The sequence below is a fragment of the Natator depressus genome, chromosome 2, assembly GCF_965152275.1.
Source record: "Natator depressus isolate rNatDep1 chromosome 2, rNatDep2.hap1, whole genome shotgun sequence".
Classification (NCBI taxonomy): domain Eukaryota; kingdom Metazoa; phylum Chordata; order Testudines; family Cheloniidae; genus Natator; species Natator depressus.
In genome coordinates, this window is record NC_134235.1 from 66188429 (window position 1) to 66210366 (window position 21938).

Genomic DNA, 21938 nt, shown 5'->3' on the forward strand with positions numbered 1-21938 from the left:
CTAAAACCATGTAGTTATGTTGTTTGCAAGAGTTGTGAGATTCTTCTCTTAATAAAATAATTAACTGCAATAAATAACTCTTCATCTTTCTTCACTTACAGATTATTGTGCAAGTAAATTTGCAGCAGTGGGCTTTGCAGAAGCAGTTGGTTTAGAAATGCTGGCTCTGGGGAAGACTGGCATTAAAACCACTATTGTGTGTCCTTACTTCATCAACACAGGAATGTTTGATGGTTGTAAAGCCAAGTGAGTGAATTTGTGGGTTCTGTGTGTAATTAGTATATGGCACGTCAAAAATGTTTGATTTAAATACATGATTTATGAAAGGTAATTAGTAATCAGTAGAAATGACATAATCTGAAACTATTATAAGGTAGGTTTTTCTCCATTGTGCCATTTTTAGGGCTCATAGACAAAGCCCAGTGATTGCCAGACTGCAGAATCTAAGACTCTTTAATTACATTTCTAGCCCCTATGGTAAGAATATGAATTTTCCAAATTTCAATCTAGTGTAATCCAGTGAAGTGTTCTCTTCTTGATTCTGCAAATAGCCTGAAACAGTAACTCTGAAAAAAATGTAAACTGCTACTCAGATTATTAACTCTACAACCTAGTGATGGTGTCACTTTAATTGTCAACACATTTAACTACTTTGCTGCTCATTTGAGAGAGCACAGACTACGTGTTTCTTTTCTCACAATCTCATGCCTTCTCCCTAGATGCCAAAAGCCTCAACTGTCTCCTATCTGGCTGCTAAATCTCTATCTTCCTCATGACAGCTTCAGTAGTGTAGCTCGTCATTGTCAGTACAACCTTTCATGGGATGTTAAACACAGAAAATGTAGAAGCAGAATAAGCTTATCTAAATAAAAACTTTGCTTGATTTGAAGATAGCAAGAATTGAGCTCACAGGCACCAATACCAAGTGAAAAGAAGACAGTGGCTGTTCACCACTTTCAAACTGATTTGTCAGGTGTTATATAATTCCATGAACAGAACTTCATTTTGTAATGTTAGCTTCTAAGTTAGGCCTGGTCTACACTGGCGGGGGGATCGATCTAAGTTACGCAACTTCAGCTATGTGAATAATGTAGCTGAAGTCGACGTACTTAGACTTAGACTTCATCGCGGTGTCTTTGCTAGGGTGAGTAGACTGCTGCCACTCCCCCATCGACTCTGCCTGTGCCTCTCGCCGAGCTGGAGTACAGAAGTCAACGGGAGAGCGCTCGGGGGTCGATTTATTGCATCTAGACTAGACTCGATAAATCAATCCCCGCTGGATCGATCGCTGCCTGCCGATCCTGCGGGTAGTGCAGACGTACCCTAAGAGGCAAAATCTTTTGTAAAATGGGGTATCCTCCTTTTGTAAGGAGCACAACTTTAAACTTGAAGCTGTCTTGTTCTAAATTTGAAGTTATCCAGATGAAACAGAGGGGAAAGTTTTGACAGTATCATATTAGTAACCATATGTTGTCTTTTTCAAGGTGGCCACGTCTACTTCCTATTCTAGATTTGGACTATGCAGCTGAGAAGATTGTGAGTGCTATTCAACGGGAGCAAGAGCTTCTGATGATGCCACGAAGCCTGTACTTTTTTTGTTATATGAAAAGGTAGGGATGGGATTTCTTCTGTCAAATGCATTATGTTTAGTTGCATGATTACGGACTCTACATGCTACAATATCAAATGATTACTTGGGCTGTCAAGTCTAAGCCTACTTAGATATTTACCTTTGTGAGTTTCAAGTTGCTTTTAAGTTTTAGATAAGTTGTTGCTACAGGAAGGCTTCCTCAGGTGGTGGTCTTGGATACTTTGCATGTCTACATGTCTTATACCAGACTCTGAAGGTTCCCAGTAAGGAACACTTCCCCATAGCTATACATATTTAAATAATCTGTAAAGGGAAACTGTTAGTGTTGACTGAACAAAACTGCAACAGAGTTTTCTTCTTGGCTGTGTAGAGGTCTGCCCTTGTAATACTATTGAGCACTCATGCAGGTCAGTAGGAGTTGCTGGATGCTCAGCATTCTTGAAAATCTGGCCTCTGAGTTAGGTGGCCAAATATGGATTTAGGAGCCTATCTTTAGGCTTTTTTTTTTTTTTTTTTTTTTTAAATCTTGGCCCATCGTTTGATTCTAAATCTCTCTCCTTAAGCTAAAGGGAGCCAAGAGTACTGTTACAGTGGATGTGTTAAATAAAGCAGTGCAGGCACAAATGGGGACACAGAACAACCCCGTAACAGCACAGAAACTAGAATCAGTCAACAAAGATGGCTGTAGCACATAACTTCTAATGTTAGGGATAGCAGACAGGTGGGGAGGAGCCACCTGAATCTCAGAAGGATTTGTGAAGGACCTTGAAAAGAAAGGGAGTACTGTACCAGAAATGCCCCTACTTATACAGCCCAAAATGCCATTGGCCTTCTTGGCAACAAGGGCACACTGTTGACTCATGTCCAGCTTCTCGTCCACTGTAACCCCTAGGTCCTTTTCTGCAGAACTGCTGCCTAGCCATTCGCTCCCTAGTCTGTAGCGGTGCGTGGGATTCTTCCGTCCTAAGTGCAGGACTCTGCACTTGTCCTTGTTGAACCTCAATCAAATTTCTTTTGGCCTAATCCTCTAATTTGTCTAGGTCCCTCTGTATCCTATCCCTACCCTCCAGCGTATCTACCTCTCCTCCCAGTTTAGTGTCATCTGCAAACTTGCTAAGGGTGCAATCCACGCCATCCTCCAGATCATTTATGAAGATATTGAACAAAACCAGCCCCAGGACTGAACCTTGGGGCACTCCGCTTGATACCGGCTGCCAACTAGACATGGAGCCATTGATCGCTACCCGTTGAGCCCGACAATCTAGCCAGCTTTCTATCCACCTTATAGTCCATTCATCCAGCCCATACTTCTTTAACTTGCTGGCAAGAATACTGTGGGAGACCGTGTCAAAAGCTTTGCTAAAGTCAAGGAATAACACATCCACTACTTTCCCCTCATTCACAGAGCCAGTTATCTCATCATAGAAGGCAATTCAGTTAGTCAGGTGAATCCATGCTGACTGTTCCTGATCACTTTCCTCTCCGCTAAGTGCTTCAGAATTGATTCTTTGAGGACCTGCTCCATGATTTTTCCAGGAACTGAGATGAGGCTGACTGGCATGTAGTTCCCAGGATCCTCCTCCTTCCCTTTTTGAAAGATGGGCAGTACATTAGCCTTTTTCCAGTTGTCCAGGACCTCCCCCGATCGCCATGAATTTTCAAAGATAATGGCCAATGGCTCTGCAATCACATCTGCCAACCCATTTAGCACTCTCGGATGCAGTGCATCCAGGCCCATGGACTTGTGCTCGTCCAGCTTTTCTAAATAGTCCCGAACCACTTCTTTCTCCACAGAGGGCTGGTCACCTCCTCCCCATGCTGTGCTGCCCAGTGCAGTAGTCTGGGAGCTCACCTTGTTCGTGAAGACGGAGGCAAAAAAAAGCACTGAGTACATTAGCTTTTTCCACATCCTCTGTCACTAGGTTGCCTCCCTCATTCAGTAAGGGTCCACACTTTCCTTATCTTTCTTCTTGTTGCTAACATACCTGAAGAAACCCTTCTTGTTACTCTTAACATCTCTTGCTAGCTGCAACTCCAAGTGTGATTTGGCCTTCCTGATTTCACTCCTGCATGCCTGAGCAATATTTTTATACTCCTCCCTGGTCATTTGTTCAATCTTCCACATCTTCTAAGCTTCTTTTTTATGTTTAAGATCAGCAAGGATTTCACTGTTAAGCCAAGCTGGTCGCCTGCCATATTTACTATTCTTTCTACACATCGGGATGGCTTGTCCCTGTAACCTCAATAAGGATTCTTTAAAATACAGCCAGCTCTCCTGGACTCCTTTCCCCCGCATGTTATTCTCCCAGGGGATCCTGCCCATCAGTTCCCTGAGGGAGTCAAAGTCTGCTTTTCCGAAGTCCAGGGTCCGTATTCTGCTGCTCTCCTTTCTTCCTTGTGTCAGGATCCTGAACTCGACCATCTCATGGTCACTACCTCCCAGGTTCCCAATCACTTTTGCTTCCTCTACTAATTCTTCCCAGTTTGTGAGCAGGAGGTCAAGAAGAGCTCGGCCCCTAGTTGGTTCCTCCAGCACTTGCACCAGGAAATTGTCCCCTACGCTTTCCAGAAACACCCTGGATTGTCTGTGCACCGCTGTATTGCTCTCCCAGCAGATATCAGGGTGATTGAAGTCTCCCTTGAGAACCAGGGCCTGCGATCGAGTAACTTCCGTTAGTTACCGAAAGAAAGCCTCGTCCACCTCATCCCCCTGGTCCGGTGATCGATAGCAGACTCCCACCACGACATCACCTTTGTTGCTCACACTTCTAAACTTAATCCAGAAACTCTCAGGTTTTTCTGCAGTTTCATACTGGAGCTCTGAGCAGTCAGACTGCTCTCTTACATACAATGCAACTCTCCCATCTTTTTTGCCCTGCCTGTCCTTCCTGAACAGTTTATATCCATCCATGACAGTACTCCAGTCATGTGAATTATATCATACTAGCATCCAGAAGCCCCAGTGAAGATCACTGTTGCATTGCATAAACACAAAAATGCTGCTTCTGCCCTGAAGTGCTTGCACACCCTGGGTATTGTGACAAAGTTCCTGCTCTACCTTGGTGGGTCTTGTGCTTATTGGCAGATTTGTTCGCCTTGGAGCTTCACGACAGCCCTAGCTTGGCCGTTTTTCTGAATGCACAGTCTAGGTCAACTCCTCCTGTGTCTGACCAGGAGTTGGGAGGTTTGGGGGGAACCCGGGCCCTCCCTCTACTCCGGGTTCCAGCCCAGGGCGCTGTGGAATGCAGCTGTCTAGAGTGCCTCCTGGAACAGCTGTGCGACAGCTACAACTCCCTGGATTACTTCCCCATGGCTCCTCCCAGCACCTTCTTTATTTTCACCATAGGACCTTCCTCCTGGTGTCTGATAATGCTTGTACTCCTCAGTCCTCCAACAGTCCACGTTCTCACTCTCAGCTCCTAGTGCCTCTTGCTCCCAGCTCCTCACACGCACACCACAAACTGAAGCGAGCTCCTTTTTAAACCCAGGTGCCCTGATTAGCCTGCCTTAATTGATTCTAACAGTTTCTTGATTGGCTGCAGGTGTTCTAATCAGCCTGTCTTAATTGTCTCCAGAAGGTTCCTGATTGTTCTGGAACCTTCCCTGTTACCCTACCCAGCGAAAAGGGACCTACTTAACCTGGGGCTAATATATCTGCCTTCTGTTACTCTCCTGTAGCCATCTGGCCCGACCCTGTCACAGTATGTTGAAGGCCAAAGGTAGTGTGTGCTGTTTTGAATGGCTGAGCATACCAATAGCCTATTTAATGCATGCTCTATTGTGGCTTATTTCTATTGGAGCATATTAATTTTATTGGAAGCTTGATGCAATATTATTCCACTACTTTAAAAAAAAAAAAAAAAAAAAAAAACTAGGATAAAACAGTAGGCTATGAAGACCTTTTTCCTTAGTGCTTTCAAAATATATTTGTTGTTTAGGCATTTTTTAAAGTTCCTGGACTATTTGAAGGCTGGTTGCGCTCCCAGCAGCAGTTAGAGGTCCAATACCTACTTTAAAATCAGTGTTTCTATTTTTTTCTTTTAAATGTAACCATTCCCAGTTTGATTTTGACAGTAGAAATAGATTCTGTAAGTAGCAGGAAGTGCATAAACAGCTGATGAAAAGATAGCTTCGGAGGCGGGAGAAGGGCAGCCTAAAATTTTTTCCTCCTACCTTCTTTTCTCCATCCATCTCCCCTGATATCCCTCTTCATTTGCCCTTGCCTTTCTATTAGACATCTATTCATAGTCCCATCTTAAACACTCTAGAGACGCTGATCATCTAGGTGAACATGCATGAGACACATTTAGGGAGGAGTGAAAAACTATTTCCACAAAAATCCTGTACTTCTTCAATTACAAATATATAATTTTTATAGCTGCTGCCACCACTTGAGTGAGTTAAATAGCTCTACAAAACTGCAAGTTCTGTTGTACAGATGGGTTATACTAACATGGAGAAATTTGGCTTCTGAGGTCTTGAGTTCAAAAATAATTTATATCTAAGACTGACAGTTTCCAAAATAAATTGAGAAATTGGGCCCACTTAGATTGAGGAGTGTCTTTCATTTCAGTTTCTTTATGTACATTATCATGTGGCAGTATGTTCTAAAGGAATGTCCCCATTTAGTGACTTGGGTTCCTGAGTTCTAATCCTTGCTCTGATATTGGGGAAACGCTGCCTCAGTTTCTCTCTGTACACTGGGAATACTTGCTACGCCATAAATATATTCTGAAGACTGTTAGTACTGTACTTTTAGAAGCTGTAAGGCCTTGTGTTCTTGGGCTTAGCCACATGGATCACTTTTGTGATTTATAAGACTATGTAAATACTCTGGTGTGTTTTTTCCTTCAGTCTTTTGCCTGTGAAAATGGGAATTCTCTTTGGAGACTACATCGGGGCCTTCCAGTTCATGGACCATTTCAGAGGTCGAGTGAAGAAGGACTGAAAATAAAGAATGAAAATATCCAATACTAGCAGGTCGAAATTAATGGACCAGTTTAGAGTTTAAAAAATGGCCTGCTATTTCAGCGGCACAGAACTTGCCTTCTGTATAACTGTGCCTCATACTTTTGTTAGTTAACAGTTTTAATCAACAGTTTCCAACACGAGCTGTCTCTCCTTCATTTCCTGAATATCTGTTCTCGATGTGATGCCTGTACAGAGCTCATTTATCTAAATGAGTTCTGTTCATAGTCTCTTATCCTTATTGAATGAGTATGGGACACAAACTAATCACAGTTGGCACCTATATGGGTATTCTCAGTTAAGAAACAGGGTGTAATGGGCTGGGAAGCTGAGTTGACTTTGCATGCCTTCAAAATAGTCCCCTCCAGAACAATATTGTTAGGGTTGTCTGAGAAAGCTTATCTTTGCCTTCACTGTTAGGTTGATGATTGGAAGTATTTAACTATCAATTTCCTGAGCTGTTTGGCATCTTTTACGAGCGCTAAAATTCACATTCAGAAAATTAAGTAAAATGGCAGTTGTACACACTGAAAATATTTTCCATAGCTGTGATGTTGATTCACTAATCAAATACATCTGAAGGGTAATAAACAATTTACTATTAATATCTGTGGAAAAAATTCCAATAGCCAGTGATTATAAATGTGTCCCTTCCAGAAATGGGCTGATAACAATTGTACATGCTTGTCTGATTACAATTAACTTTTAAATAAATGCCCGTATTTTTAATAGGACAGAGTCATTTATCAAACATAAAAAAGTGAAAATTTAAAGTTATGTCTAAAATATTGTAAATCTTAACGCTGTCTTGAAACAAGAGATACAGAGACACGCTGAATAAAAGTGGCAGTGAAAGAGCCTTCAGAAATCCTTTCAGATGAGATGACTGGCAACTAAACACAAACCACTGGCAATAAATAGTTTAACATGAGTTTCTCTGTTAGAAATTCTTGCAGAGCGTGGTGGTGGAGGAATTTAAATTGGATGGAATCATTCTACACCTGTAAAAATCAACAAGGACAAACTATATCAACCACGTAATAATTTAAAAGTTTAAATAACTTATAATTTGTTCCTCTGAATGGACTTTGCATCATTTATACTAATCCCATTCGTTATAGTAGCTTTGCCACTCCTCATTTCTCTCTTACACTGCATCTATGCTGCACACCTAAGTTCCCTCTTAAGCTGCAAGACTGTGCAGCAAGCTATCGAGGGCCGCGCAGGTGGGGAGAGGCGCCCTTCCCCTGGCCTAGCCCAGCGGGCCCCGCCGGAGCTGTCGCAACCGGGAAGAGGCACCCCGGCCCCAGGCTGCTGCAGTGAGAGAGGGCTAGGGAGAGTGCGCTCTCTCTCCCAACCGCAGCCCTGGGGCAGCCTATACCCTAAGCCCCTCATCCCTGGCCACAACCCGGAGCCCACACCCCATTTTGTTATGGCTGGAGCCCCCATTCCCCGCACCCCATCTCTGCCCCAGCCCTAAGCCCCTCCTGTACCCCAAACCCCTCATCCCTGGGACCAACCCAGGGCCTCACCCCAGAGCCTGCATCATCCCCAGCCAGAGCCCCCGCCCCCGCACCCCAACCCTCTGCCCCAGCCCTGAGCCCCCTCCCACACTCCGAATCCTTCGGCCCCACCCCCACGACACATCACCTCCATATTAGTGCACATAACAAAATTCATTCCTCACATGGACGTAAAAAATTAGAGGGAACACTGCTGCACACCTCTTGCGGCAGCATATAAGGTAGGTGTAGCCACATGCCACAATGAAAAACAGGCTGCGTCCACACTGTGGTATGTAGCTACATGTATCAGTGAAAGGCTCTGCGATGGGTGGCAGTGGGGAGCACTATATTTCTTTTCTGCCTCTCAGCTGCTGTAGCCTTTGCCCCCAGTGAGGAAAGACTCCAACAGCAGGACACTACACTGCTAAATATAGCAGTGTAGATGGGAAGGTCCTGCTGAGGTGAGTATAGAGAGGCCTGCAGGGTACATACCCAGAGTCCAGGGGTGTCTTTCCTTGCCTAAGCCATGCCTTATCATGTACGCTGCTATTTATACCCGTGCTGGGGGTGGGATGCCAAAAACAGTGTGCAGTGTAGACATACCAAAGTTTAGATAATTAAGAAACCATGTATTTAAAACTTAGGAAGGAAGGATGGTCCGTCCTCAGTGCGTGGCAATGGCCTTCTAGTTATGAAACTAAAAGCCTCTTCTGTAAATGTGACCCTGCTGAAGGGATAGACCACGAGCTGCAGAGCTTAAACTTGTTCCCACGGGTAGTAAACTTTAAACATACCAAAGAAGCACAAATATGAGTCATGTTTCAGCTTAAACAAGGACGGGCTTATCGGGGGAAAAACTGTTGCTAAAAGCTACCTTGGATGCCCTAGTCAGACCTTATATTTTTGCCAGATAAGGGTTATCCCAGAGCTGAAGTGCACCATTTGACCAGAAACTTAATCAAATTCTAAATTTGACTTCAACGTCAATGCTTGTGTTTTTATTTTTTTGCAGCTAAAAGTTGTATGTTCATGTATTCATTCTAATGAATAATCATTTCACGTGGATAGGGGGCCAGTGCTACATAATCATACCTCAGATGATTTATAGTTTTACTCAAAGTAAGAATGAAAGCCAGGGGGGTTGTGTTATGTGCTCTCCTTCAAAGCATTCTGTAGGGAATGTTTATCACTTCACTGCTATGGCATCTAAATCTTCAGTGAGAGAGAGTGAGGAGCTAATAGTTTAAATTAACTATCCAAAACAAAAAAATTATTATTTAAAACTATTTTCACAAAATACCTGGTAAAAACAAAGAATTCAGCATATGTGATTTAATTTCTAATTGTACAAAACTTGCAGAATTAGGATTAAAGGCTTTGGTAAGCCTAGTCTAGGCTACAGAAATAGGTCAATGAAAGTTCCCTTGCATCTATCTATTTGTGTGTGTGTTTACACTGAAATTTGTCTCCTGCCAATGTGAGCATCCCATTATGGCAACATAGTAACACCACTTCCCCAAACAATGTTGAGCCATAGTTGACATACTGTCCGGAGACTGGGTGAGTGTAAACACTGTGTAACCTGTGGCAACCCTAACGGTCCTCAAGTAGCAATTATACAATGCCTGACAGTGACCGGTTTGGTCACAAAGGTGAACTCCACTGCCCAGGGGTCATGGAGACTGGAAGCCACCCCTTTTCCTGAGTGCCCAGTTTGGTGAGCACATCTAGCCGCTCTCCCTTGTGGTGTGCAACTGTTCAACTGCTCTAGATGTGCTCCTGCCTGGAGTAGCCAGGAGGTATTGGATCTCCTGGGCCTATGAGGAGAAGAGGCGGTGCAGGCACAGCTACAGCCCAGTCATAGAAATGTGGACATTTATGAAAAGATTGCCAGGGGGAGGCAGGCAGGCAAAGGGATACAACAGGGATCAGCACCAGTGCTGCGTGAAAGTGAAGGAGCTGCAGCAGGAATAACACATGGCCAGAGGGTCCAACAGTCAGTCTGGTGCCAAGCTGCAGATCTGCTTTTACAATGAGCTGCAAGCCGTATGTGGCTGAGATCCCACCAGCATCCTGCAGACCACCATGCATACCTTCGAGGAACCCAAGACACAGATTTCGGCTCTGAACGGCAAGGAGGAGGGACCTGGGGCAGGGAGGGGGGAGGCGGTCCAGCTAATTCTGTGAGCCAGGATTGTTTTGAGCCTCCACTAGAGTCTAGCCAGTCCAGCCAAGCATGGATAAGCTCAATCCCGAGGAGCAAACCTTGGGTAAGTGTGTGCATGAAGTCTCCCTTACCATGTTTAAATGAAGAGATGGTGCCTGGCCCATCCCTATGTTAGCAGGGACACCAGTATCTACTTTTCATCGTTTTACTCGTACAAAGCCTTTACCTCTGTCTGTTTTTCATTTCTCTGTGGGATTAGGTGGGGGGACCGTGCGGAGCAATTTCCTTATGTACGTAGGGGTGTCCCTTGTATCCTCCTGAGTGAGCTTGATAAAACTTTCATGGAAATACTCTGCAGTGCTCTCCTAGAGGTTTCTAGGGATGGCTGTCTTATTTCTTCCTCTGGTGGAACGCTTTCTGATGCCACTCTGCAATGACTGCAGCAGGCACCATTGCAGTGAACAGGTCAGTGGCATACAGCGTGGGCACCTGTGTGCTCTGTGCCTTTGTGACCCTCAGAAGTGAGATACTCGCTAAAATCACTAACGCCTGTGGAAAATAGTGCCGCTGCTCAGTACCATTGCCCTGTACTCATGTCCATGGAAACTAGAGGCCTACATTTTGTTTTAATCAAACAATTTCCTTCTCATTTCCCCAGCCCTCACCCATGGCAGGCCATACTCACCCTGCCTGTGGCTGGAGAGCAGTGCTGTGCAGAGCCTGTCTTAACTGTCGTTAACTGTTGTGACTGTAAATACGATGATACATCTGCCTGTTTTATCTGTAGCTGCTGCCATTGCAGCTTTGAGGGGTACCCTCTCCACACCCCTGAAAGGAGGAGGAGAAAAGCGGACTAGGGAAGACGTGTTCACCAAGGTCCTGCAAGCCAGTGCGGCATCAGATTGTGAACAGAGGGTCTAGAGAGTGAATATAGCAGACAGCCTGGAGAAGGAAAGCACGGACAGGAGAAAGACCCATCAGGAAAAGCAGAGGAAGATGCACCAGGACATAATGGGGCTTCTCAGGCAGCAAACACAAATGCTGTAGGCTCTTGTTGACCTGCAGGTACAACAGTCATGTGCTTGCCTCTCTTTAAAATCAATGGAGAACTCCATTTCACCCCCCCCCCCCCCAACATTCCACATGGCATCACAAGCCACATCTCACCCAGGCCACCCTGGGGGATAGCAAAGAAAACCACAGCTTCACGTACACGGACGTGTGAGAGCCATGGTTGCTGTATGTTTGGCAGAAAGGGACTGAAATGGCCACAATTCTCCCATTCTATTCTTAAGGCCCTGTTCTGTAACTTTTTAAGTTTGTGCTATATTGTTTGTTTTTAATTGCATATTATTATTTTGCACTGTTTTTGCTATACAATAAGTTATTTGGAAATAAATTCATCTTTATTACTGGATAACATAGAGTGCAGAATACCTAGCGCTCCCCAAAGCACACATTACTTTTAATATAACAAGACTACAGTGTCTCTGTTCAAGGCAAGTTCAACTGTATTTCATGAGAACCGTGCAGGGCTGTGCAGGCTCCTTGCGTCTGTCAGAGATGGCAGACAGCGAAAGGTGCTGCATGGGTTTATGGCTTTTTTTTTTTTAAAAAGTGAAAATTATGGTTTAAGAATGGCATTCTAGGACAGAGAAAGTTTTATGATTGGTACTTGGCCCTTTGCTCCTAGATCCTCCCCTCCCTTCCCCCGCATGACTTGTGTGTCCTCCAAAATGTAGTGCGAAAATTCCCCAAAAGGCTTTGCGCCAGAGGGTGGCATATGGCACACTGGGATACCTACCCATCATGCACCACACTCTGTGTCGACACAAGCAATCCTAGTGAGTGTCTGTGATAACTGAAGGGGGGGAAGGGGTAGCTTCCTTATGGACATCCAGCTAGACAGTTAGCTGAAAAATCCTTTTGGTGTCTGTTCTCTACTTGCTTTACCTGTAAAGGGTTAACAAGCCCACAGGTAAAAGAAAAGGAGTGGGCACCTGACTAAAAGAGCGGATGAGAAGGTAGAATTTGTTAAAATTGGGAAATAAACTTTCCCTTTGTCTGTTGTTCTCTGGGCTGGAGGGATAGACCAGCAATGCTATAACCAGGAATGCTGTGTAAGGCTTGAACCAGGTATGAAAATTCATCAGATCATACCTAGAATTATTTTATTTGAACTCCTCCCCTCTCCCCCCCCCCCCCAATAAGTAAATTAGGAATGTTGGGCTCTGAATGGGCTCTGAGTGGTTTCACACATTGTTCTGAGGCCATAGATAGCTAAGTAATTGTGACACTTTTCTTGTTCAGGTCTTAGTGATCCTACCATTGTTAAAATATTTGTAGCTTTTAGCACATCAAAACTTGTGCATAAAATTTATTAGGGTCCTCCACACTAAAGAGACCTTTCTACATTTAAATCAGTTCTTCAAATGATTGTTCATAGCTATTCCAATTAGGTGTGTGCATGCTGCATGCAGTCGTCAGAAAGTTTTTCCCTTAGCAGCTCCCGGTGGGTCAGCTGTGGAGCCCCCTGGAGTGGCGCCTTCATGGTGTTGAATATATGCCCCTGCCGACCTGGCGCCTCCTCAGTTCCTTCTTACCACCATTGACGGTTGTTGGAATTACGGTTGCTTGCAAAATAGCAAGTGCTTGCCTTAGCGTATCTTCTAGTTTGTAGGTGTAGTTTCCAGTTCACAGTTATAGTTGTATATAGTTGATAGATAAGGTTTGGGAGTTGGGTTTCCTCAATCCCTGACCCCTCCCTTGGGTTCCGGGGCATGCCTCAGTCCCAAGGATTTAAGCCCTGCAGAAACTGCAGCAAGCCTATGACAACAGGCGACCCCCACAACTTGTGCCTGAAGTGTCTGGGGGAGGTGCTCAGACAGGTACAAAATCTGCACAGCTTTTCACCCCAGGATGAAGAAAGAACATGATTTCCATCTAAAACAACTCTTGATGGACTCTGCTTTTCGCCCCCAGCCTGCTGCGGACCGTCAGGACCCAACACCAAATGCGTCCACGTGGAGAGCCCTGGTCTCCATACGCGACACAGTGCTGAGGAAGGAGTCTGATCTAAGAGACCCGCAGCACCGGAGACCAACAGGATTCAGTGGTCACCATGCCTCAACAGGTACTTGAGTCCCTCCAATGGTGGCTTCACCCTCGGGCAGTGTGCGAGGGAGTCCCCTTCAACAGCCCCCAGCCCTCCTTGTCCCTGGTAATGGACACGTCAGCTCTTGGATGAGGAGCACACTTGGGAGGCCTCCAAATGCAGGGCCTGTGGTTGCAGGACGAACTCTCACTCCATATCAATATCAAGGAGCTGAGGGTGGTGCAACTAGCATGTCAAACCTTTCAGGCCCCACTACAAGGACAGTGCATGGCAGTTATGACAGACAACACCGCTGCCATTTTTTTACATTAACAAGCAGGGAAGAGCCTGTTCCTCTCCCCTCTGTCGGGAAGCCCTCCAGATGTGGGAGTTTTGCATAGCCCACTCCATTCATCTGGAGGCGTCCTATCTCCTAGGAGTGCAGAATGAGCTGGCGGACCACCTCAACAGATCTTTCTGCAATCATGAGTGGTCCATCCGGCCAGATGTCATACACTCCATCTTCCAAAGGAGGGGTTGTCCCCAGGTCAACCTGTTCGCCACCCGAAGCAACAGAAAGTGTCCAATGTTCTGCTCCTTGCAGAAACACAGCCCGGGCTCGATCACGGACACATTCCTGCTACCCTGGGGAGACCACCTATTGTATGCCTTTCCCCTGATTCCCCTCGTGCAGAGTCCACAGAGACAAGGGGGAGTTAATTCTGGTGGTACCAGAGTGGCCTCACCAACATTGGTACACCACGCTCCTGGAGCTGTCAGTGATTGCCCCAATCACGTTGCCACTCCTCTTCAATGTGATCACTCAGGACCACGGTCATCTTCATCACCCCGACCTCCAGTCCCTCCACCTCACGGCCTGGAAGCTTCATGGCTAAACCCCATGGAGTTCCTGTGCTTGGAATCTGTAAGAGAGATCCTACTTGGCAGCAGAAAACCTTCCCTAGGGCCACATACCTAGCAAAGTAGAAAAGGTTCATATTCTGGTGTGCTCAGCATCACACACCTCCACTCCAGGCACCCATACCAACGATCCTGGAGTATCTGCTGCACCGTCATCCATCAAAGTGCACCTTGCAGCCATTTTGGCCTTCCACCCAGGAGTGGCCAGACATTCAATCTTCGCCAACCCTATGGTTGCCCATTTCCTCAAGGACCTGAAGCAGTTATACCCACTAATTAGACAATCGCTCCCTGCTTGAGACCTCAACTTCGTCCTCTCCAGTCTAATGGGGAGGGCTTTTGAACCACTGGCGACTTGCTTCCTTCTCTACCTGTCATGGAAGGTTGCCTTTCTGGTTGCCATTACCTCATGTGTCGGAATTAAAGGCCCTCACTTCCGACCCCCCACCCATGGTTTTCCATAAGGACAAGTCTCACACTAATGTCCTAGAACAGAGGCTCCATTCCTGGATGTTTGGCGGGCGTTAGCCTTTTACATCGAGCACACAAAGCTGTTCAGGAAGTCGAACCAGCTGTTTGTGGCAGTTATGGACCGGATGGAAGGGCTCCCAGTCTCATCTCAGATGATCTCATCATGGATTACGTCCTGCATTCAGACATGCTACAAGCTAGCCAAGGTTCCATCCCTGGCCCTTATGGCACACTCCACAAGGGCGCAGGCTTCTTTGGCGGCATTCCTGGCCCAGGTTCTAATAGAGGAGATCTGGAAGGCAGCAACGTGATCCTTGGTGCATACGTTCACCTCTCATTACACCATCATCCAGCATGCCAGAGATGATGCAGCATTCAGCGGAACGGTGCTCCAGTCAGCGATTCCATAACTCCAACCCCACCGCCTAGGTAGGGCTTGGGAGTCATCTAATTGGAATCAATATGAGCAATCACTCAAAGAAGAAAAATGGTTACTCACCTTCTAGTAACTGTTGTTGTTTGAGATGTATTGCTCATATCCATTCCAATACCCACCCTCCTACCCCTCTGTCAGAGTAGCCGGCAAGAAGGAACTGAGGAGGGGCTGGGTCGGCAGGGGCATATATTCAGCACCACGAAGGTGCCACTCCAGGGGGCTCTACAGCTGACCTGATGGGAGCTGCTAAGGGAAAAACTTTCTGACGACCGTGCACGTGGGTGCACATGCACCTAATTGGAATGGACATGAGCAACACATCTCGAAGAACAACAGCTACGAGAAGGTGAATAACCATTTTTTTTCTGTTTAGTCAGAGACTATGCTAGTCTTTTAGCCATTATTTTTCAGTATGTCACAGATTAGCAACAGATTTTCATTTCCAAAATAGGAGGTGTTGCTTTATTTTCAGTGTGTGGAGGTCTGTTTCATGTTTTCTTGTATATATCTGGGCTTCTCTTTATCCTGATATGTATCTGGAGATGTGAATAAACTTTTAGCGGACACTGCCCTAACATAAGTCTCTTTTCTTCTGAGTTTTTCAAATAGAGCCTTTTCTATTCACATATGAAATGAGTCACTGAAAGACACAATGTCATAGATAATTATGATAGTTAATGCTAACATAAATTTTGGAATTAATATGAAATCTCATGCTTCAGGATTGTGATGGGGTGTACTCCCTACACTGCCCTCAAAGAGTTGAACTAGACCAGGTGGGCCCAATCAGCCAATTAATCGCAAAAGGGGGAGATTTAGGCTGTGTGGAGGGTACTAATTAGAAGGAAGCTCTTCTGTGAGGAGAAAAGGAGGACTTGTGTCACCTTCAAGACTAACAAATTTATTTGAGCATAAGCTTTCGTGAGCTACAGTTCAGTCGCTAAGGTGCCACAAGTACGCCTTTTCTTTTTGCGGATACAGACTAACACGACTGCTACTCTGAAATCTGACATCTGTGAGGGGACAGGCAGGGCTTCTATAAAGCCAGGAGGCTGGCAACAGTGGTGGGGTCTGGAGGAAGCCTCCACTCTCCCTTTCTAAGGTAAGGGAGAAGGAGGTGGGATAGGAACCCAAGAGGTTTAACTTATAGACCTAGGAGAGAGGGGGTTGACTAGGAAGGCTGGTGAAGGAGAAGCTTAACGAAGCTCAGAAGGAAGTACTCCAGGGAAGAGAACAGTGAGATTGGTGAATACTGAGACCTTAACTGCTCCCTGTAGGGCCCTGGACTGGAACTGAGAGTAGAGGGTGGGCTAGGGTTCCCAGGTGTCTGGTTTTCAACTGGAACACCCAGTCGAAAAGGGACCCTGGTGGCTCCAGTCAGCACCACTGACCAGACCGTTAAAAGTCCAGCTGGTTGCGCAGCAGGGTAGGCAGGCTCCCTGCTTCCAGGAAGTAGCCAGCGTGTCTCTCTAGCTCCTAGGTGGAGGGGTGGCCATGGGGGCTCCACGCACTGCCCCCAGCCCAAGCACCGGCTCCGCAACTTCCATGATGGGGGCAGCTCACAGAGCCCCCTGGCAACACCTCTGCCTGCGAGCCAGAGGAACATGTTGCCACTTCCCGGGAGTTGCCTGAGGTAAGTGCCACTTGGAGCCCACACCCCCTCCGACATCCCAACCTCCTGCCTTGGCCCAGAGCCCCCTCCAACATCCCAAGCCCCTCATCCCTAGACCCACCCCAGAACCCACACCCCCAGCTCAAGCTCTTACTCCATCTTGTGCCCCAACCCCCTGCCCCAGCCCAGTGAAAATGAGCGAGTGAGTGAGGGTGGGGGAGAGCGAGCGACTGAGGGAGCAGGAATGGAGGGCCGGGGGGGCCTCGGAGAAGGGGCGTTCAGTTTTCTGCTTAGAAAGTTGGCAACACTAGGTTGGGCCTGGGTTCCCCTGCCAACCACTGCAGAGTGGTATTGGTAGGGGCAGCGAATGAGAAGACTACCTGAGTCACTGTGGGAGTGACATAGGGCAGAGGGCAGGAGGACTGCCTGATGCTGCTTGTGCAGAGAAACTTTGAAAGATCTGCTCCCCCCGGAAGGGGAAATTACAGTGTGACCTGGCTGGAGAGCCAAGTCACAAGGTAGCAGTACTGTTACTTGGTGAATGGGAGGAGAGCTGCATGGTGGAAGAGAAGCTGAACTGGGTGGAGTTAATCCCCAGAATTGCCAGAAGGTGGCATCACCCAGTGCTGAGTAGAGTACTGCATTATAAGGATTTAAACCAATCTCTAACAAAAAGGATTTAGGAGAAGACCTAATAAAAGGGCAGATTATCCCACAGCTGCCTAATGTAAGGTTTCTTGCATCTTCCTCTGTGACTGACCAAAAACTATTAAAGAAGGGATGCATTTTACTTACATATTTGGTTATAATCCCCATGCCTTTCACAGATAAAGAATTTGCCTCTGAATCTAACCTTTGCTACCTGATCTCCATAATCTATACTCAGTTGTTTGTTTGGTTTTAATTATATTTCTAGCCCTAATGGTTGTGAAGACAATCTTTAAAATGTGAAACAAGTGAAAACCAATCCCATGTCAAGGAAAAATTGGAGGTCAGATACAGGACATTAGTTGGAAATGTCTTTTGCATTGCATGTTGTGTTTTGACGGCTTGGGGGGGACTTTTGGTTTGTTTGGTTTTTTTATAGGGAAGACTATTGCATTTCTCAAGGAGGCTGGTAGGTTTGCTTTTGTGTAGTAGGCATTGATAATAGCTGTTAACCAAGGGCATAATTGTCCCACCCTGATTTTTCAGCAGCCCAGTGGACAGTGTCTCACTGGTGGTTCTAATCCTTCTCAAAGCTTCTGGTAATTCTATGGCTGTCATCCAATTACCACTGTTAAATTTGGGTTGTAAATAGACTCTCGGTTAAACAGGAAAACCCAGCAAATTATTTTTTTTTGTCTTTGTGTGTGTGTGTGTGTGTATGTATAATCTCTGAGAGAGATACAGTAGCTGCTGGTAAACCCATACAGCAATAAAGGTTGCACCTAATTAAGATAACTATTTTGAAAATAAGTGTGTGTAAACCTACCTCAGGCAGACTGGAAGAAAGCGTAATATATGTGTAATTTTAAGATAGCGAGTGACTTCATAAAATGGGCTGTGGTAGATTAATGAGGAAGTTGGGAGGTGGACTTCCTGTGCTAAAGCAGTTGACAGCTTGAAAAGGATGAGCAAAGGTAGAAAGGCAGAAAAGACATCATAATCAGTGGGTGATCAATTATACTTATGCAGATCTGAGATTTCTTTATGTATTGTGTCAACCACTGAAAAAGAGAACCTGGCAGCAGCGATATCAAGAATAGAATGGAATTTAAGTACACCGTGTCCAGTGCTACTACAGAAGCAATGTATCCCCATGCACAAAGTTTCTGTGTTAGTATTTTGGGTGTCCACGCTTTCCTTTTGCTGTCAGGAATGTCATGTGGCAGAACTTTATCTGTACAGCTGTGAATTTGCAAATGATGACTGTAGAGATATGTTTGTAGAAGGTTATAATTTAGAGACATTCCTTCATGAGGAACAGTATTATGAACATGGGGATTTGGAAGTGTGCCCCTGAGGCGGGGATTGGGAACACCACATGGTTGTGTGCAGCAGCTCTCCAGTTTGTTTTATGAAAATGTTATTCCTTTCTTATTCAGTGGTTTGCTATTTAATGCTATTTACCTTGGGGTGAGGGGCTCCCACTGGTATGGCCCTGCAGCTCCTAAGCAGCGGAGGGGCTGCGGGCAGGGCGGGGGGGGCTCCGCACCACACACTGCCTGCACCCAAAGACCCCACCCCCGCAGATCCCATTGGCTGCGGTTCCCAGACACTGGGAGCTGTGGCAGCTGGCACTTGTGCCCCTCCGCCATATAAGAGCTACAGGGACGTGGAGCTGGGTAGGGAGCCTCTGCCAGCTCCGCCAACCCTCCCCCTCAGCACCAGTGGGGGTCCTGGGCCATGTGCTGCGGCCCGGCCCTCTCCTCCCCAGCACTAGTGGGGTCCCGGGCACCTCCCCTAGCACCCCCGGACTGCCCCCCCCACCCTCCAAGAGCACCCATGGCCCCCCACCCAACTTTTAGTCACAGGTATTTTTAGTAAAAGTCATGGACAGATCACGGGCCATGAAATTTTGTTTACTGCCCATGACCTGTCCATGACTTTCATTAAAGATTCCCATGACTAAAACGTAGCCTTACTGACAATTGCGCTCTGGGATGATTTTTCCAACCAATTATGCACCCACCTTTATAGTAGCTCCATCTAGGTTGTATGTCGCTAGTTTTTCTGAGAAGTTCATGTGAGACCGTATCAAAAGCCTTACTAAAGTCAAGATATACCACAGCCCTCTATCCACAAGGCTTGTTACCCTGCCAAAGAAAGCTACAGTAGAACCTCAAAGTTACAGACACCTTGGGAATGGAGGTTGTTCTTAACTCTGAACAAGACATTATGGACTTCAGCCACAGAGGGTTGGGTCTGCAGACGTGGGGGAGGGGAGGGTGTTAAGGCTCTGGGAAGGGGGGGGGTTCTGGCCCCTGGGGAACCAGGGCTCTGGGTGGGAGGTTCAGGGCTTCTGCCCTGCGGGAGCACCAGGACTCAGGGCTTTATATCTGGGGGGAGCTCTGGGGCTTGGGGCTTTAGCTACAGGGGGAGCACTGGCGTTCCCAGTTTCAGTCTCACAGGGGACGCTGCGGCTCAGGGCTTTAGCTACAGGGGGAGCACTGGCGCTGAAACCAATGCTCCCCTCATAACTAAAGCCCTGAGCCTCGGCACCCCCCACAGAGCTGAAGCTGGGAATGGAACCGGGGGCTGAAGTCCTGAGCCCCAGCGCTCGCCCCGGATCTAAAGCCCTGAGCCCTGGTACATGGGGCAGAAGCCCTGAGGGCCCCCCTACACACTGTAGCTGAAGCCTTGTGTCCCAGAGCTAAAGCCCCAAGGCAGTACAGTATTTGCTGGGTTTTTTTTTTATCTCCACTGCTTCCTGATTGATTACTTCCGGTTCCACATGGTGTCCGATTGACCAATAAGTCTGTAACTCTGGTGTTCGTATCTTTGAGGTTCTACTGTATCAGGTTGGTTTCACCAGTTGTTTTGTTTTTGTTTGTTTTTTTGACAAATCCATGCTGACTGTTACTTATCACCTTATTATCTTCTAGGTGTTTGCAAATTAATTGCTTAATTATTTATGCCATTACCTTTCCAGGTACAGAAGTTAAGCTGACAGGTCTGTAATTCCCCAGGTTGCCCTTATTTCCCTTTTTATAGATGAGCACTATATTTGCCCTTTTCCAGTCCTCTGGAATCTCTCCCTATGCACATATCTCTCTATGCTCATTTAATCCCCCATTTGGAAGATAGAGATTCTTACGCTTATCCTTCTGCATAGCTTCAGCACCAGAAGTGTACCACAAAACCATACATATGATCTATGAACATATTAATGGTGTTGGTACCTCTTTGGATGACATCATCCTCTGGGGTTCAAGGAAAGAGGAGCATGATCAGACTTGGGGACGTCCTGGATGCAACTAGAGCTGCAAATTTAAACTAAATAGGGAGGTATGTGATTTAGGGGTTACAGAACTGACTTCCATTGGGGACTTTTTTTTTCCAACAAAGGTGTAAAACCTGATAAGAAAAAGATTTTAGCCATTGAAATGATGCAACATCCCCAGTCAATGGAAGATGTCCAGCCGTTCCTGGGAATGGTTAATTATCTTGGAAAATTCATACCTAATCTTTCTACCAAAGCAGCAGCTTTGAGAACTCCTAGAGCAGGGGTGGGCAAACTTTTTGGCCCGAGAGCCACATCTGGGTGGGGAAATTGCATACAGGGCCATGAATGTAGGGCTGGAGCAGGGCGTTGGGGTGTGGGAGGGAGTGTGGGGTGGGGGAGGAGGTGTGGTGTGCAGGAAGGGGCTCAGGGCAAGGGTTTGGGGCAGAGGAGCAGTGCAGGGTGCGGCAGAGGGCTCAGGGCAGGAGGTTGTGGTGCAGGAGGGGCACGGGGTACGGCGGGGGCTCAGGGCAGGGGGTTGGAAAGCAGGAGGGATGCGGGATGTGGGAGGGGCTCAGGGCAGGGGGTTGGGGTGTGGGGTGCAGGAGGGGTTCGGGGTGCGGGCTCCAGCCCGGCGCCGCTTACCTGGAGCGGCTCCGGGGTGGCAGCGGTGCACACCGGAGCCAGGGCAGACTCCCTGCCTGCCTGCTCTGGCCCAGCACCACTCCCGGAAGTGGCTGGCACCATGTCCCTTCAGCCTGTGGGGAGGGGCGCAGAGGGCTCCGTGCACTGCCCTCACCTGTGGGTACCTCCCCCAAAGCTACCATTGGCCACAGTTCCCCGTTCCCGGCCAATGGGAGCAGCGGGGGGCAGTGCCTACAGGCAAGAGCAGCGCGCAGACCCCTCTGCACCCCCACCCCCTGGGGCCACAGGGATGTGGTGCCAGCTGCTTCTGGGAGCGGCATGTGGCCCGTGGTACCATGGGGGTGGCAATCCCACAGGCCAGATCCAAAGCCCTGACGAGCTGGATCCGGCCTGCGGGTCGTAGTTTGCCCAACCCTGTCCTAGAGAATACAAATGAATGGTATTGGGATACAGAACAGGAGGAACCATGGGAAGGTTTAAAACAACAACTCATAAAAGAACCAGTGTTGAAGTTCTGTGCACCAGGAAGGCCTATTAAACTTTCAGCAGATGCTTCATAGTCAGGGCTGGGTGCAGTGATTTTACAGAAGCATGAGGATTGTT

General features: G+C 46.9%; 1 protein-coding gene across 3 annotated transcripts in view; it reads left to right on the forward strand.

The window, feature by feature from the left end:
• The window catches only part of LOC141981410 (epidermal retinol dehydrogenase 2-like), a 29767-nt gene extending 21657 nt beyond the window's left edge, over nucleotides 1–8110 (forward strand). For all 3 annotated transcript variants that reach the window (XM_074943086.1, XM_074943084.1, XM_074943085.1), the window contains exons 5-7: nucleotides 102–246; nucleotides 1485–1610; nucleotides 6446–8110. In XM_074943086.1, the coding sequence (XP_074799187.1) occupies nucleotides 102–246; nucleotides 1485–1610; nucleotides 6446–6539 (365 nt within the window). In that variant the 3' untranslated portion in view covers nucleotides 6540–8110. The remainder of the gene's footprint in view (nucleotides 1–101; nucleotides 247–1484; nucleotides 1611–6445) is intronic.
• Nucleotides 8111–21938: the final 13828 nt, after the last annotated feature.